The sequence below is a fragment of the Parasteatoda tepidariorum genome, chromosome 1 (genome assembly GCF_043381705.1).
Source record: "Parasteatoda tepidariorum isolate YZ-2023 chromosome 1, CAS_Ptep_4.0, whole genome shotgun sequence".
Classification (NCBI taxonomy): Eukaryota; Metazoa; Arthropoda; class Arachnida; order Araneae; family Theridiidae; genus Parasteatoda; species Parasteatoda tepidariorum.
The window spans coordinates 60,207,901-60,224,675 of record NC_092204.1 but is presented as its reverse complement, the minus strand read 5'-3'; the positions used below and the strand labels follow the sequence as shown (position 1 = coordinate 60,224,675).

The 16,775-nt window shown below is 27.5% G+C and overlaps 2 protein-coding genes across 2 annotated transcripts in view; one reads left to right on the top strand and one right to left on the bottom strand.

The window, feature by feature from the left end:
• Nucleotides 1-1,258: 1,258 nt before the first annotated feature.
• On the bottom strand, nucleotides 1,259-6,298 carry LOC107454176 (signal recognition particle 9). Its single transcript, XM_016071269.4, has 3 exons — nucleotides 6,086-6,298; nucleotides 2,630-2,698; nucleotides 1,259-1,427 (listed from the first exon to the last, which is right to left on the bottom strand). Exons 1-3 carry the CDS (start codon nucleotides 6,155-6,157, stop codon nucleotides 1,332-1,334), a joined length of 237 nt encoding a protein of 78 aa, XP_015926755.1. The 5' UTR covers nucleotides 6,158-6,298; the 3' UTR covers nucleotides 1,259-1,331.
• An 8-nt stretch (nucleotides 6,299-6,306) lies between these two features.
• The window catches only part of LOC107454175 (ENAH actin regulator enabled), a 41,134-nt gene continuing 30,665 nt past the window's right edge, over nucleotides 6,307-16,775 (top strand). The window contains exon 1 of the mRNA XM_016071268.3: nucleotides 6,307-6,498. Within this exon, the coding sequence (XP_015926754.1) occupies nucleotides 6,494-6,498 (5 nt within the window). The 5' untranslated portion in view covers nucleotides 6,307-6,493. The remainder of the gene's footprint in view (nucleotides 6,499-16,775) is intronic.

Sequence of the window (16,775 nt, the reverse complement as noted above, 5' to 3'; positions counted from 1 at the left end):
TGATAGTACACATCTAGTTTAACATAATATCTTTGAATTAAAATTATTTATAAATTTTGCAGGAATATAATCGACAATTAATTGCATTGTTCCACTTTAAAGGAATTATTGGTTTTGTTTGACAACTAAATTGCCTATAAAGTCGAAAATTTATTTCTACTCATGATTCTTAGAAGATTTAAGCTTTTACTTTAAAGACTCCTTAAAACTTATGTTTCTCCTTAAAAATATTTAAATTATCTAATATACTGAATAAATCGTAACTAATAATTTATTTCTCCGACTTGAAACATAAATTTAAACAAATCTCTTACTATTTTCTAATTTAGAATGTTTAAATACTTACTATGTTTTAATGTCACTTTGTTATTAATTTTAAAAAAAACACCTATAATTTTGAAAATCCTTTTTTTTTGTTGTTATTTCTAAAAATTTAGATTCTAAAATATATTTAAAAAATTGCAAAATTTAAATAAATCAGAGATATTGCATTTATTCAAACCACATATACATATATAGAATGGGTAATCACAAACTTAGTTTTTTTTTAAAACCTAAATTTAGAATTGCTCTAGTAAGAAATTATAAATTGTACCACTCAATCTTATAATTAATATTTTTCATTAAAAATATCTGTTTATTCAACATAAAAATAGATTTTTTTTTTCTCTTTATTTGTATCTTTCATTGCCATTTGTGAACTATCCAAAATGCTTGAAATTATCTAAAATGAATAGGAAATTAAAAAAAAAAAAAATTTCCACAATCATTTGAATCACATGATACTCTGACGCCAAGAATATATTTATTTTTTATTCAAATAACTTAAAATACCAGCATTCTCCAAAGCCAACAAAAATTTAAAATTGCCAATTTGAAAGATTTATGTATAATGTATCATACATAGATTACTGTACTACTTTAGACTGAATAAAAAAAAATCTCATAAGTTTTTCTTTTGAAATTAACTGTTATAGTTTGAAACTTTCCCATTTTCAACAAAACATTTAATAAACTATTTCCAGTAACCTGGCTTAAATTATTTTTTTATCTACTATATTTTAGATTTTATGCAATACTGTGACAGTGCTGAATTTTAAAAAGGAAGTTTCTACATTAATCTGCCAAACTACTTCTACAAATCAGTACAAAATTATCATTCCAATTATAACTTCTACGTTGATTAACAAAGTATAGGGGAACTTTGTTTGGAAAGCTGGATTTACACATTGACTTTTAAGAATAACAAAATACCCAATGGAAACATTACAAAATTTAATTGCTTATGAGCTATATACAAATTTGAATTTAATACAATTTATGACAACACATTATTTTTCCTTTGATGCCATATGCCTCATTAGTTGACTTGTGAGCTTCTCAATTTTCTTTACATCTTGAGTATGTTCTGTCATGTACATAAAACACTAGAAACAGAAAAAAATTCATTATTTATGCAAATAAACCACAAACAATGATAAAGTCAAGACACAAGACTTAAAAAAAAAAAAAAAAAGAATTACGTCTACAACTCTGAAAAGTAAGCTTAAATGATAATAAATGAGGCATTTCCGAGAAAAGTTAAGTACCGATTTGAGATTCTGACAGAAAAAAAGTTTATTTTCATAAGAAAGTGCATTTTGGATACTATTTTTGTACATAAATGGTTAATAATTTGTTGCAAACAATGGCACAGGAAACAAACTTATATATAACCTCTTAAAACCATTTTTGTCATTGATTCCTGACAATCTCGTAGAAAACATTCTTATTGTGTACAGTCTGTTTTCAAAAAAATTTTCTTATTCACTTTTACAACCGAACCCATGCTTACGATGCCTTGTCATGATTCATGATGGAGCATGGGTCATGAACATTGGTTTGCCCATCAATGGATTGTCAAATCCACTTTCACAAACCCACATCATCATAAATATCTACTACAAGTTAACAATAAACATTAGGTGGTTTAAAATTCATTAAGTACAGTAATCGTAAAATAGTTAATATTTCCGAGTGCAAAGGTATTAAAGTTTGTTTAAAAAACTCTCAAGATATGACGAAATTATTAACAGTAAGGAGTTCAAGCTTTGACCTCTGTGCTGCCCAAACTATTGGGACCATATATCTCAGATTGTGACTGCTTCCTATATTTTGGGGGTTAGAAATCCTAATCGATGTTAAAAAAAAGGAGTTTGTTCAGAAAAAGTACGCTTTTGTGACTGAATTCGTAACTTATTATTAATTTGTAACTTAAAATATAATTTGCTCTATTTAATAAGCATATTTGAGATCACCTCCTGGAACCATCAAGATTGAGTCCTAGTACTAATAGAAACTTAGAATTTTATTTGAACAGATTTAGAGAGTGATACCTTATTTACATTGGTTTTAGTTCTAAATGTAAGTTAAAAGTCTTTGGATGTAAACAAATAAAACACAACATAAATTCCATGGCAAATTAAGTGTAAAAAATAAGAAAATTGTGCACATTTCTAAAAATTATTAGCAAACTGAAGGAGTTTCAGTAGGGAGGGAAAATAAATTGAAAATATAAAAACACTAATTTATAAAATGATAATCTACAAAGCAATTTAAAAAGATAGCAAACATTGGATCAAAAACTTACAGCAACATTATCTGTAATTTTAATAACCAATTTCCCATCACAATGGCGATACTTCATACTAAACCTTACCTACAAAAAAAGTTATTACACTTATAATAAATTCCAATAAAGTATATCAAAAATTAGAGAAAATATGTTTCATTCCATTTAAAAACAATATTTTATGAATGTACATTAGCATGTAATAGTGTTGTCATATTGATAACATTAACTATTATTTGTAATGGTTAGTTTAAATAATAGTAATACATAATTCTTTTTAATACTCAGCTACAGGGCCATTCTCATTTTGGTTTAAGTTTTAAGTACTTAAAAGTTAAGTTTTAAGGAACTTACATATATTTTGATTGGATTTTTTATGCCTCTCCATCCCCTCAAAAAGTGAAGCCCATATTTGCAATCATAAACAGTCTAAATTTACATTTTGAACAAAATTACTTTAAATTATGTATTCAGATTAATATAATTATGATTTTATGTTTTTAAACTGCACAGATCTTTCATATTGAAATTTTCTCATATCCTACCTCACACTAGATTTTTATGTTTAATATCAGTTTTTGACTTCTATCACGACAAAAAGTTATTTTTGATATTAAAAAGCCCTCTCTTGTCAAAAATGTTTAATTACAGGTGCTATTTTTTTCTCTCTGTCCATACCTTGTCCAAATGATGGCTATGAGGAAAAAAAGAAAGAAAAACTGAAATCAGATTTAGCAGCTTTTTCACTTTTTAAAGAGTTTCTAGTTCATAAAATATTTGTCAAGCAATTTTTTTTTCCATATCAAATTTACAATGCTCTTTTTTTTCCCAGCTAGCATCTTCAATTGTACTTTATCATTACCATCAAGTATCTTTTGCAGATTTCTTTAATAATGCTAGTTATGTTAATCCCTCACTTTGCCTCTACCCATTTTTAACCTTTTCTTTTCAAACTGAAGTTTTACCAAGGAGTGGCATACAAAGAGGCGAGGGAGGCCATGGTCCCAGTCACCTAGCCAAAAGGAACATTCATTTATTTGATAACTAAGAACACATTTTAAATCTATTTATATTTATGAGTATGAAATTAAATTTCCTATCAAGTAAATATTTAACTGAAGCAATACATTTCATAAAGAATAAAATGCAATTTTCAAACAAATTTTATAATTAAATTTTAGATAATTCAAATATTTTTTGCATTTATGAAAAAAAAAAATTTCAAATATAATAATAAAATAATAAATTTACATTAGCATAATTTACATAATATTAAATGGAAATTAAAATATAGATTTAAATATGTTTTTTTTTTTAAATGAAATTAGAACTCTTCTCTGCAAAGAGGGGTATCGAATCGAGGAGTTGACCCCGGCTATTAATATACTTTTGCACACCACTGTTACCAAGCAGCATTGTAAAAAACAATATGCCTAACATTTTGTACTTGTAAATTTTATAAGGGATTTCCAGAACTCAAGACAGCTTAGTTTAGAATGGGTCTGTAAATTTTTATCATTAAGTATTTATCCACAACAAATTTTTTTTTTCATAGTCAGTTATCCGGATGCACTTTAGCTCTGAACAAATTAGATACGTCATTTTTTTTAAGATAAAAACACACATAATTGGATGATTAAACTTTAATTTTTGTCTTCTTCTGGTTATCTAAAACAGTGGTCCCCAACCCCCAGAACAGTACTGGTCTGTGACACTTAATAAAACCTATCCATTTCTGACAACCAATCCTTGTGAAGTTGGGGTTTCTCCAGTGACAACAGCCAAACCAATGGAATAAGCTGGGCATCAGCAACCTACTTTGAGTGTCATTGGCTCCTATTATTTAAAGATGGAACTGTCTCGTTGCAAAGAAACATGTTCAGGGTTTTCATTGATTTAGCATTTCTTCTTCTACACCTCTACAGCCTAATGCAGGCCAAGGCTTTCTCAGCCTGCCTCTTCCAGACAGTTTGACTTGCAGCTAAATTTCTCCTTCCCGAAACTTTCAGGTCCTTCTCCACACAGTCCAACCAACTAGTTGCTGGTCTTCCACTATTCCTTATACCTTCAATTTTTGAAAATGTTAGTTTTTTAATTGGATCAAAGTCTTTATGACAGAAAACATGTTACAACCATCTGATCGTGTATGACCTAATAGCTCTAAAAATGTTTGGTTGTCCAAATTTATTATTCACTTCATGGTTATATGAACTTCTCTATGTATTATTTTCTTTCACTGTTCCAAAAATTTATCGATGGATTTTTCTCTCTATAGCGAGTAATATATTTTTTTCTGCTTTATTAAGAATAGAAAAATTATTTCTATTCTATATTTGTTATATTATTTCTGCTTTACACAAAATAATCGATCTAATAAGTTCTTTATATAAACTTACTTTAATTCTCATGGAGATGAATTTAGATTTTAATTGGTTTCTCAGTCCAAAGTAACATCTATTAACCATCAAAATTCAGTTTCCGATTTCTACTTTTAATGATGTAGCATTCTAGTTAAAGTGTTAAATCATTTTATATTCATTTTTGATGCATGTGTTTCATTTAGAAGGCTTGTTTAAATACAATTAAATTAAAAATATTAAATCAATACAATCTAAATTATAAATATTCAAAATCCCCTCCCCTCAGCAGGCCGAATTAATAGCAGTAAATTACCGAATACCTGGGATAAAAAGGTTGGGGTCACTGATATAAAAGATAGAGGTTTAAGAAAGTACCATTAACATTATGATTACAACTAGTTTTATAAAAATATAAAGCAGCTGAACTGTTTAAAAATGCTTACAGTATTATACTTATTACAATGATATATTTCATTAGAACTTCAACAATACTCTTTTAATAAATGTTTTTAATAATCAAATTCGAATTAAAGATTAATACATATTCACTACAACATATACATATTTAAAATTTAAGCTCTTTTTATTTGAAGTTCGTAATACCATATTTACCTGGATTTAAACTAACACATACCTCAATTAAAAGAGTCTATATAGATTTCATATTTATGTCAGAAATGTTTTTTTATGTATATAAATGAAAAAAACTTAAATTTAAAAATAGGAACTGAGTTCCAATTAGGAAATAAAAACTATCAATATTAGGGATGTACTTTAAAGCTTTTACTGTAAATAAAATCTTCCACTGCTTCTTATCATTAGGAAAGCTCACTGTTAAAGTCATTTTACCATTTTTCTGTAAGAACATAAATTGCCAAAATAACAGGGCAACTTTCCCAAAAATTTTACACTAATGAAATAAGGCTAACTATTTTTTGATATTTTAGAGTTTCAGAATTAGTTACTTTTAATTTATAGAGAAAATATATTTTATAATGAAGACCCATGTTTCAGATAGTATATCGTCGTCATCATTACAATTTTGTTTAATATGATAATTAAATTTTATTTAATGACACGATTATGGAAATGGAATTTCACAATGCATTCATACTTTCATTGGATCTTGAATATAAAGTCTTTCAGCAGATTTAGCAAACTCTTCCCATGTGGAACAATAAGGCATGTTGGTGTATTTAACTATTTTTTAAATTGTTCTATTAATAATACTATAAATAAATAGTTACTTAGTTAAAAGATTAACCTGTGAACATACGTAAACAAATCGCAAAGCTATGAGTATTACTTCCTTTCTATGACTTCCGGTAGATCTCTACAGCGCCCTCTAGCGATCTGAAAGCGTCGGGAAGCTAAGGAAGGAGAAAAAGTCTGAAAGATGGAGCTGATATGTTCCTGAATGAAAGTGTTGGTCTTACTACCAGTAGAAATTTTGTGTAGTTAGCGTAGTTCTAGAAGCTTTTTTATTGCATGATATAAAAGGAATACTTACATACAGAACAAAATGACGTAAGTGATCAATTGCATTCCTAATTTATTGATTTGTTATCCCAAAGTCTGTGTATATGTTAGGGTTGGGTCATATTGTTGTTTTTAATTTTCATCTTCTTTGAAATGTTTACTTTCGCTTTTCATGTTTATTCTTTTACTCAATGTGAAAAAGATATGACGACTATGGTAGGTTGCGATCGATAGTTTTTACTTAAATTTTCATAAGTAATCTAGATGAGTCATAGCAGTCATTGTATTTTAACTGTTATTGGATGAGACATTTATTCATATTAAAGATGATTTGGAGAGCGATCAGATATTACCTAATTGGGCTATCTTGCTCTTCATCGTAAGCGAATAGCTTTTCCGAAATTAGAATGTGACTCAAGCTAGTGTTGTTAGTAATAAATTTTATGAAAACACGGGAAGCAGTAGCGAAAATTGCTCTTTAAACTGTTCTGTCACTCATCACGCTTTCATTAAGCATCTCATTCTAGAATAATAATTTATTTGATTAAGAGATAGTAGCGATTTAAAAGTCGATTTGTTTTATTGTTTCAACATATTATACAAAAAGGAAGTTTTTTTTCTTCATATAAGCTTTTATTGTTGACATTTACTAATTTATTTTTTCTTAGATATGCTTGCTATATAATATTTCAATAAAATATTTGCTTTGATAGTGTGTTCTTTTACTTTAGATTTGTGTTTAGAATACAGACAGTAATTTTAAAAGTGGTCCAGTTTATGATTTTTTTTAGTTTCAATTGTATTTTTTATACCAAGTTCTGTGTAAAAGTATTATTATAGTTTTTTTTTTAAATAATTGCTTTCAATTAAAGAGTTTGCTTTAAAAAGGTTGCTTGACATTTTGCATTTTCCAAAACCAAGAAAGAAAAAAAGTGAGTTAAACATATAAAATAAAAGGTCTATTTTTTAGCAACTTGAATCTTTCTTAAATTCAGGCTTTGAACTTTCTTGGGTTCAATCAAAAAATGGTTTTCTAAAAACTGTGAATTATCTTTCTATTTTTTATTTTATTACAATAATTATTTTAAAACACCAAAGATATAAAGCTGAATAATATTAACTGTCTTCTCAATGAAGATAATTTATTTTCTGTTGGTCTTTAGAGAGAGTACTTCTATTATCTTCTTTTCGGTTGCCTTATTTTACTCTTTCTATAAAGAAAGAAAGAAATTAATATTTAAGGTGAAAAAGGAAAATGGATATTTTTATTTTATTATAAGTAATTTATTTAAATACTAAGGATTTTTTAATTGCTTTCTCATAATAATATAATGATTTTTTTAATGAAATATAATTCTTAGTGTCATTCAATAAAGTAAAATTTTCCTTTCTTTATTAAAATATTAAAGAATATTTTTTATTTTATGAAATATAGTACCATTCAATTCAATTAAAAGTTACCCTTATGATTATTCTGTTACAATAAGTAAAAGAATACAAAATATTTAATTCTATAATAATAATATTCTGTTACTATATTAAAAGCGTTTTTGTGATTAAAAGCATTGGGACCACTCCAAAGCTTTCCAGTTTAATCAATTATATTGAGTTGTTAGATTATATGAATGTGTTACTGATTAGCATACTTAAATCATTGTATGCAGCCCCCAAAGTATACAAAAGTAAGAGAGACACACCTAAATAATATAATTTATTTACTATTGTCTCTTTTTTTAAATTAAACATAGATAATTCTAAGTATTGAATCTTCCAAATTGATATAAATCTCCCCTAATTTCCTACTTACTTTTATATTTCTAATATTTTTTGGTAATTGAATACACATTTGAAGCTGAAGAAATAAAGACTTATCTAGATTTCTAATTCTGGAATGGCTTCTGAATCAATTTTTTCAGGAGGAGGTTGAAGCATCTACTTTTACCTCCAAAATAAAAAAAGTTCCAAAGCAAGGAAGCTAAAATTTATGGAAGCTCTGATTTCAAATTTATCAACCTATTCCAAAATGAAACGAAACCCATTCTGCTTTTCAGATTTATAGAGAATATTTTTTTTACGAGGTATTCATACAAATATTTCATAGAATCTGAAGATAAAAAATAAAATTAGGAATAATTGTTTCACACTCAATAACTTTGGATATGAAATTCAATTCTTTATTTATTGAATCAGGTTCAATCCAATTATTTTCTTAATCTTCTCATTTGAGTCATCAAGGAAATTGTGTTTCTTGTGTTTACAAAAAGATTTCAAAGGGTCAGTGAATGAAATGAAACAAAAAAAAATGCTAAAGCAAGGAAAAACTAAAATTCCTGGAAGCTCTAATTTCAAATAGATCAGCCTATTCCTAAATAAAACAAAACTCGTTTCTACCCATTTGTTCTAATGTTTTTAAAAGGTATTCATGCAGAGATTTCATGGAATCTGAAGATAAAAACGAAATTTGTTATCCTAACTCATTACGGTCTAATAGATTTTAAACTTTTAATAAGCTTATAAACATCCAATTTCTATTAATTTGAAAATTCAGAAAATGTTAGATGTGGGTGGGCACAGCCTTTAAATATTAGTAAAATTGCTTTTTTTATAAAAAAAATTAGTAAAACGTAACGTAATATTATTTCAAGAAGAAAGCCCTTACAATTCACATTATTTTTTGTTCATTATTTTTTTATTACTGTACCTATAATAATAATAAGTTGTATACCTATAATACTTATAAGTATACAATATGTTACTATAATAATAAATAATTTTAATCCCTTTTTTTCTAAAAAGATTCATACAGTGCAGGTTTATGTCTTCAAATTTCAATAAATTAAAATTTTCAATTCATACTGTAACATTAAAGCTTTACTAATACCGATTCTCAGCTATGCTTTGTTTTAAATTTTAATTGATATATTTTCTTTTAAATGATTGAAACATGCATTGTTTCTTATTTTTACACACAAGTTTAATAAGAGAATAGCTTTACTTATAACCTGAATACATATAAGTATTGGAGGCATAAGATTACTTTTTAATCTTTGATAATAAATGATACAGTTTATGGAATTGTGCTAAAAAGTCGTGGGTGTCATTTTTTAATATTGTAATGATCAACCACCTTATTCAAATTATGCAGGAAAATATTTTTCAAGAAAAACATTGCAATTTCCTTGTTGAAAATAAATTTGTTCTGTATATTGTGCAGTTTTTTAATGGGAGCCACTGAAGCTTGTAAAGTAATAAACAATACTGTGCAGTTCAATGTAAAAATTACACCTTTGGAAAAAAAGCACGATTTGTTGCTGTTAAAAGCCCTACATAGTGGTCCAGTGTTACATAATTGCTGCTCTTAATTTCTTAATATATATTTTTAGGGTCTTCGTAAAAATGAGACTATATATTTACATTAATTAAGGTTCCCAGATATTAAGGTAAAATATTTACTCAGGTAGATCAAAATCAATCATGACGAAGGAAAGTTTAAACTTATCAAAATCTGTTTATTTTAGGATGAAACTAAAAAGTGGTACTATATGCATTTCAGTCTTACAATAAAATGGACCAGTGTTTGATAATTTTTATTCCTCAGTTTCATTTATATTGATTTAACTTCTGACTGATTTGATTTAAATTATTAATGTGACAAATTTTTTTTCTCAAACAGATTCCATAAATATGTATGTATATTTAGGTCAGTTGTGAGGGAACACCTTACATATATTTGTAAGACGTTAAAATTATCAAAATTAATCAAAATTATTTGATTAAGAAATAATTCTCTGCAGCCCTCAAATGTGTAAAATGTTTATTCCATTGATCATCTCCTCATTAAGGTTGTGACTCATCTTTATTAGGTTATGTTTGTGTAAATAATAAGACAGAGACAACTTGACATAGAAAAAATACATGTTATAATTTAATATTAATGCTTTACTGACCGACTAAATATAAAATTTACTCCACTGTATTCATTAAATTGTCGTCTTTAAATTATAAGAATTTGAACCTAATAGCTGGAACCATATAGTATGGATTTAGATTTGAAATAATTTGTAGTAAGTAACACATCTTGAGAGTCAACAAATGTGAATCCACCTTGTTGAACGTAAGGAAATACATTTTTTCAGTGGTATTCATTACACTGCTGTGCAAATGAAATAAATAATGTAAATGCTTCACGATTGATTCTGAGAAAAGTGGTGTGACAAATATTTTCCTTCTATTGCTAATGCTATGAACGCTAAAATAGAATGTCAAAAAACTGATAAAACAAAATTTATTTTTTTGAAAAAGTATTTCTTGCATTATGTCGTTTAGGATATTCCCTTGAGATTTGAGAAAGTTAAAATGCTTTTACAGTAAAACGAATACTGCTCGAAAAAATATTTTTGTGAACATTCGATTTCTATTAATCTCAAGTCATATTCAATTATTTGCCATTCCATCTTTAGCTCTTCTTATGTTTTTCCCTGCTTGAAGCATAAGAAATTAGTTTTAAAAATCAAGCTACACTCTTTTTTCTTAGGCGGATCATGACATCCTTGAGCATAATTTAAAAATTAATGTTTTTTTTTTAAGCAGAAAATTAAAAGTTTTAAATTAGACTACTTTGTTTTCTTAAGCGCATTTTAGACTTCCTTGAATGTGAATCAAAGGGAGAGAAATTAAGTAATCATATTGACGAAGTCAGGAATTTCCTTTGCGTAGCGTAGCGTCTTCCCTTCTTAAGTTCTTTCTTATTTTATTATTATTTTTTTATTGATTCAATAGCTAAGAGGAAGTAGATAAAGTTACATTTTTTAAGAGAAGTCTGGGGTAATCTCGCTTTGACTTGCAACGAACTTCGTTATCGACTTAAATGATAAAGATTTTGTTGCCTCATAAAGTTTTTTTTTTCTCCTCCCTTTTTTCAATAGATTTTTATTGTGGAATGTTAGCCGAAATTTATTGTACAGTGATGTTCTCAGTTCCTTCTATTAAAATTATGTTTTTTTTTTTACAAAAAAGAATTTAATATATAAATTAAAAATATATCAGTGACGTGAAATTCATCTTAAGGGAATAAAAGCCATCACGGCTCTCCCTCACTACATTGTTAATAATCATACTAAATTGAATTTATCATTCTAATTAGAACTATTCCTGTAGTTATATTACACCACGTCAAAAATGCGCACGAAAAAAAGTTATCCTGAATAATTTTTGATCTAATGATCAGATTTTCACATACTAATGCTCAATCTTAATGGTTCCAGAGGGTAACCTCAAAAGTGCTGAATAGTGCAGACGATATTTTAAGTTACAAAATCAAGCACCAAAATATACCTTTCTTTTGACGGATTATGATTTCTGGCTCCCCGAAATAAAAAGGTAACCGCAACCTGGGAGTAAGGGTCCCAATAGTTTGGACAGGAGAGTGGTCGAAAGTTTGGCCCCTTTAACGCTAACTATCTTTTTGCGTATTTCGCCAAATAGTAATTATTTTATTTTGTAATAGTCGAAAAAATTTTAATGTGTAAGTTATATTAATTTTTGCATCAGTTTTTTTTAAAAAAAAATGTAATTTTGAGTGGTAAAAAGCAGAATTTGAATTAAATCGGACGAATAGTTCCTTAGAAATCGAATTTTTATAAAAGTTGGATATTTAAAAATCCATCAAATTTCATAAATGCAGTATTTTTGCTAAGGTGAATTCCTCTCAATTGCATTTTAAATCTCGGGAAAAAGAATATTTTATCCAATATAAAATATACTCGGAATATTTACGTCATGTTACTGTACCCATCGTATACAGCTAATTTTGTCTCAAAAGCCATTAAAGCATGATTTGGAAATTTTTTGATAAAATTTTCCAACTTATTTTTTAGAAAACGAAGAAAAAAGTTTGAATACTGAAAGCTACCTATTTATTGTGAAAGTTACTGAATGCTTATAGTTGTCGCTTACCGGATCGTTAAAAGCGAAATGTAGAGCTCGCTTCCGCTGTGACGGGATGTCGATTCTCTATACCAGAAATAGAGTTCTTTTTCTTATCGCTACACAAATTTACTTTTAAAATGCATATCACGCTTTCTCTAATCAATTATTTATTATAATTCAAAAGATGGCGACACTTTTTTTTCTTCTTTCTTCTCAGGTATTTAATAACAAACCAAACTTGTTTCTTTATCCTTTTCTTCCTTCATCTTTCCGAACAAGTTACATAGCTGCCAAAAATAATACGTTTTTCCTAGTAGTTGTGAAATAACAAATTAATGACTGTAAGCAGAAATTTATTTAAATAATTTATTGAATTCTCATCATATAATTGTCAGATCTTTTGTGTATGAGTTAAAATTTATTGACGACTATCATTTTAAATCAAATTTATTGAAATAAGATTAAAAACATGAAATGTCTTTAAATGTAAAAATAATTTTTCTTGTAAAGCTGAAGTTTTTTATTTTTATTTTACTATTTCATATTTTTCTTCTCAAAAATATACAAGGTTCAGCTATTTATTTGCTGGATTGATGTAATAAGTCCTGAAAATATTATGTGAATTACATATCCATTTGTTACGTTTCGATATTTTACAATTGTATGAAAATGTTTCAGAAACCACTTTTGGTGCCTTCTATTAGAATGAATGATCTCTAACACAAGGGCGGTGGGATGAAAACTTTTCACTTATTTTCGACACTAATGCAAACCACGAAAATTGTATTTATCTGATAGATTACACCACATTTTATCAGCTTCTTTAAATTTTGGAACATATTAAGATAAAACGCTGGCTCTTTTTTGCTGAACGTCCAGACGATGACCACAATTTCTTATGGTTCTTGATTAAAATTTATTTGCTACTCAAAAGGTCAATTCTGACGCTGTGGTGACATCCTTAAAGCTTGTTCTTTTTTCTCCAAATTTTTTGGTTTTAGATGTTATGTGGATGAATCATTCACCATAATCTTCGAACTAATTCCTTGCAGACTTGTGTTGAAAACGAATTCCAGCTTGATGTGGTTTGCCCCGATATTTCGAAAGCTTTTGCCATTATTGCTTCCGATAAATTCTTAACTATATTGATTAATATAGGTTCTCAATTAAATCTCGTTGAATGGTTCTTCTTATTATAATTGATCATTGTAGTGTAATTGATCATTTTAGAAATGCTTCTCTCAGAAGTGTAGGGGAGAATGGGGTCAATTGTAACAGGGTACGATTGTAACAGAGCAAAAATTTCGAGTGTCGGGCTCTAGATTTTGTTCCTAGGTGGCGCACAAGGTGTATTTAATAAATCTACATGTACACCCCTGATGGCAACCATTTTTATGTACTTTTGAAAGAGTTACATCACAAAAGATATTTTCACGCCACGCAAGTACTTTTTTTGGTATTAGAATATTATATTGTAACAAAGTAATTTTGTTTAAACAAATAAAAATTAGTAACCGAATATGTAAGTGGACACCTTAATTAACATTTCAAAAAAAAAAAGATTAGTTTTGCTAATTAACTAGCATTGTTTTTAACAAATGAAGCTGAAATGGCGTCTTGGGGACAATTGTAACAATAAGTAAAGGGACGATTGTAACAGCTGAAAATAAATAATCTTATGTTTACAAACCATTACTTAACTCTTTAAGAACCACCAATAGTTTCCTATATCATTTATATTATGTTGCATGTGCATTATTTTATTTGTCACCTTTCACAGCATAAATTAAAATTTTTAACCCCTTAAAGTTAAAAGTTTAACCCTTTAGGTCTCTGCTCATTATTATTTTTACTCCTAAAATATCACTACTATTTTGATCAATAAAAAAATATATCACAACTATGATAATATGTATAATTAACTATGTTTTAGTTGAATTTATGAACTGTTACAATTGACCCCGTAAGTGGGGACAATTGTAACAACTGCACGACTGTCAAAAATTGTTAATAACTAATATAATAATATTTAAAATCAGGTATTTATTTTTTTTTCTAGTAGAGGATAGTCTACTTTACTCGTCTGTCAATTAATACTAATAATATATTGGATTTTTTGTTAGTTAAAAATAGTTAAGTAAAAAATGTTACAATTGACCCCACTCTCCCCTACTAATTGTTCTAGAGGGTGACTCAAATCCTGGACTTGAACTTTTAATTTTATTTATAAATGATCTAATGTTTTTGAAAATTCTAATATTTGTAGATTTTTGAAAACTTTGGTGCTGATTAACATAATTTCGGGAACAATTAGTTAGATAATTAAGATTGATAATTATATAATTAGAACGTATATCCAAAACGTATTATCAAAGATTTTTCAAATGAACTAACTTTCAAAAATTCTCTATTTTACTTTTGATTGTTTAGGTGTTAGTAGTAAAAAAAGTTTTATTTGTACTTATACACGTAAATTAATAATTGTTTGGATTTTATTGCATATTTTAATGTTACTTTTTAACTAATCTGGATTTTTTTTATCACTTAAATAATTTAGTTTCCAAAGCTTACCGTATTATCGGTTGTTCTAAAACATATTAGGTATTTAAAAAATAAACTATGAAGATACTTTATTTCATTTTTATTCTTTCAACAGTGGAATATTGTTGCATTTTCTGGCGTCCCAGAAACAATAAAAATTATTGTATCGAAATAGTTCAAAATAATAAATTCTCTCAAAATTTTCTATAGTGGGTCTCAACAAATGACATGAAAAATTATTCGCTTGCTGATTTTGTGAATGTAATTAAGTAAAATAAATTGTTTTTTATAGATTATAAAGAATTTAACAGATTTTCTAGCGATCTTGATATTTTCAATGCTTCTTAACGTTTTTGAAAATTTACGTGTAGATGTTTTATTGTTACAATGAACTTTCTTTTTTTTTATTGGATTTTTCTTCTGAGCGTGTCTCCTCGATAAAATCAAATAAAAAAGGAAAATTTATTTAAAGAATGACGTTTACCGATGTCGATGACGCTAAGAACGTTATAATTGAAGAGCATTCGGATAGAAAACTTTAAAAGTTGTTTCTGAAATAGTTATAGCTAAGTACAGCGGTGCTTTGCATCAGGTACTCCAAAATATCATGAATGGTCAAATATAATATTAACATGAGTTATTAAAAAATTTATAAAATACGCGGTTTTGAAAAGAAAAAAAACTGTTATAAATGCTGAAGATAGTTTTCTATAATTATTTAATTTGGTGTATTATTTCAAATTGAAAGACTTAGTAAAAATACTATTGGAATTTTTTATAAATGTATATCTTTTCCACAATTTATTCTATATATCATTATTAACAAAATATTTTTTTTTATTAAAATATTTCTTTTTTATTAGCCTTTTACTAAAATTTTATTTTAGAAATATTAAATTAGTTATAGATTAAAATGGGAAGCAAAATTTGTTTGTCTGTTGGATTTCAAATCTACAATCGGTTTCTATCACCTGGCTACAGTTTTTTTAATGATAATTTTAATCTGTTTTTTTTTGTCGAAATGTATAAGTTTAAAAATGTTTTATATAAAAAAGGGGTAGTACAAATGTTGCAACAAACTTCTAGGGGAGTTATGGCACATCATCAGGATTAAAATTGCACAAAAACCTATGCCCCGAAATGTCGTGCTCCTCCTGTTGTGAACTATTTCTTAGTGTGTCTCTTAACAGGTTACAACGTAGAAGAGCTCCTAGCCGCGTACGACGACATATTGGGGTGTAAAAAAAATAGACTAAAAATGTTATTTTAAAAAAATCAGAAGCTTTAGGTGGAAAACTGATTTTAAATTTGAAACCCAGACACCCGATTTCGGCAAGCTAAAGTATTTGCATATAGGCAAAATATATTCTCCAGTCTTATTTATTGAATAATAATATAAAAATAATTTTTACTGATTAAAAAGAAGTTATAACTTTCGGAACCTCAGAAATCCTTTCACGGAACCTTAGGGTTCCGCAAAACACCTTTTTGGAACCGCTGCTCTATAGTATTGATCCGTCGCAAAATAAGTTGGGTACCATTGGTTTGCTTTTTACAAAATTAGTTAAATAAGAGTTCAATTATCGTGTTGTTATTAATGAAACATTTTGTTATTCGTCAGAGCTCATTCTAGGCAGAGTAAACAGGGAGCAGCACCCTGCTGCCCTTTTAATCCAAAATAATCCACCCTGTTGTCCCTGAAGTAAATTAGTGCCCTGGTGTAATAGACTTCATACCCCTTTTGCCCTTTCTTTCCTCAACCCTTCTTTATTTTTTTCCCCAAACTCTACAATGGATTTCTTAAACTTTTGTTATTTTTAACTCTTTTTTATTTAGTTTTTCATTGCTGTCAATAC

What these genes read in the sequence shown, in the direction of transcription:
- LOC107454176 (XM_016071269.4), bottom strand. Translation starts at nt 6,157, where the DNA reads ATGCCTTATTGTTCCACATGGGAAGAGTTTGCTAAATCTGCTGAAAGA. An exon ending in ATATTCAAGATCCAATGAAA is followed by an intron (nt 2,699 to 6,085) that starts GTATGAATGCAT and finishes CTTTTTTTGTAG; the next exon opens with GTAAGGTTTAGTATGAAGTA. An exon ending in AAATTACAGATAATGTTGCT is followed by an intron (nt 1,428 to 2,629) that starts GTAAGTTTTTGA and finishes TTCTGTTTCTAG; the next exon opens with TGTTTTATGTACATGACAGA.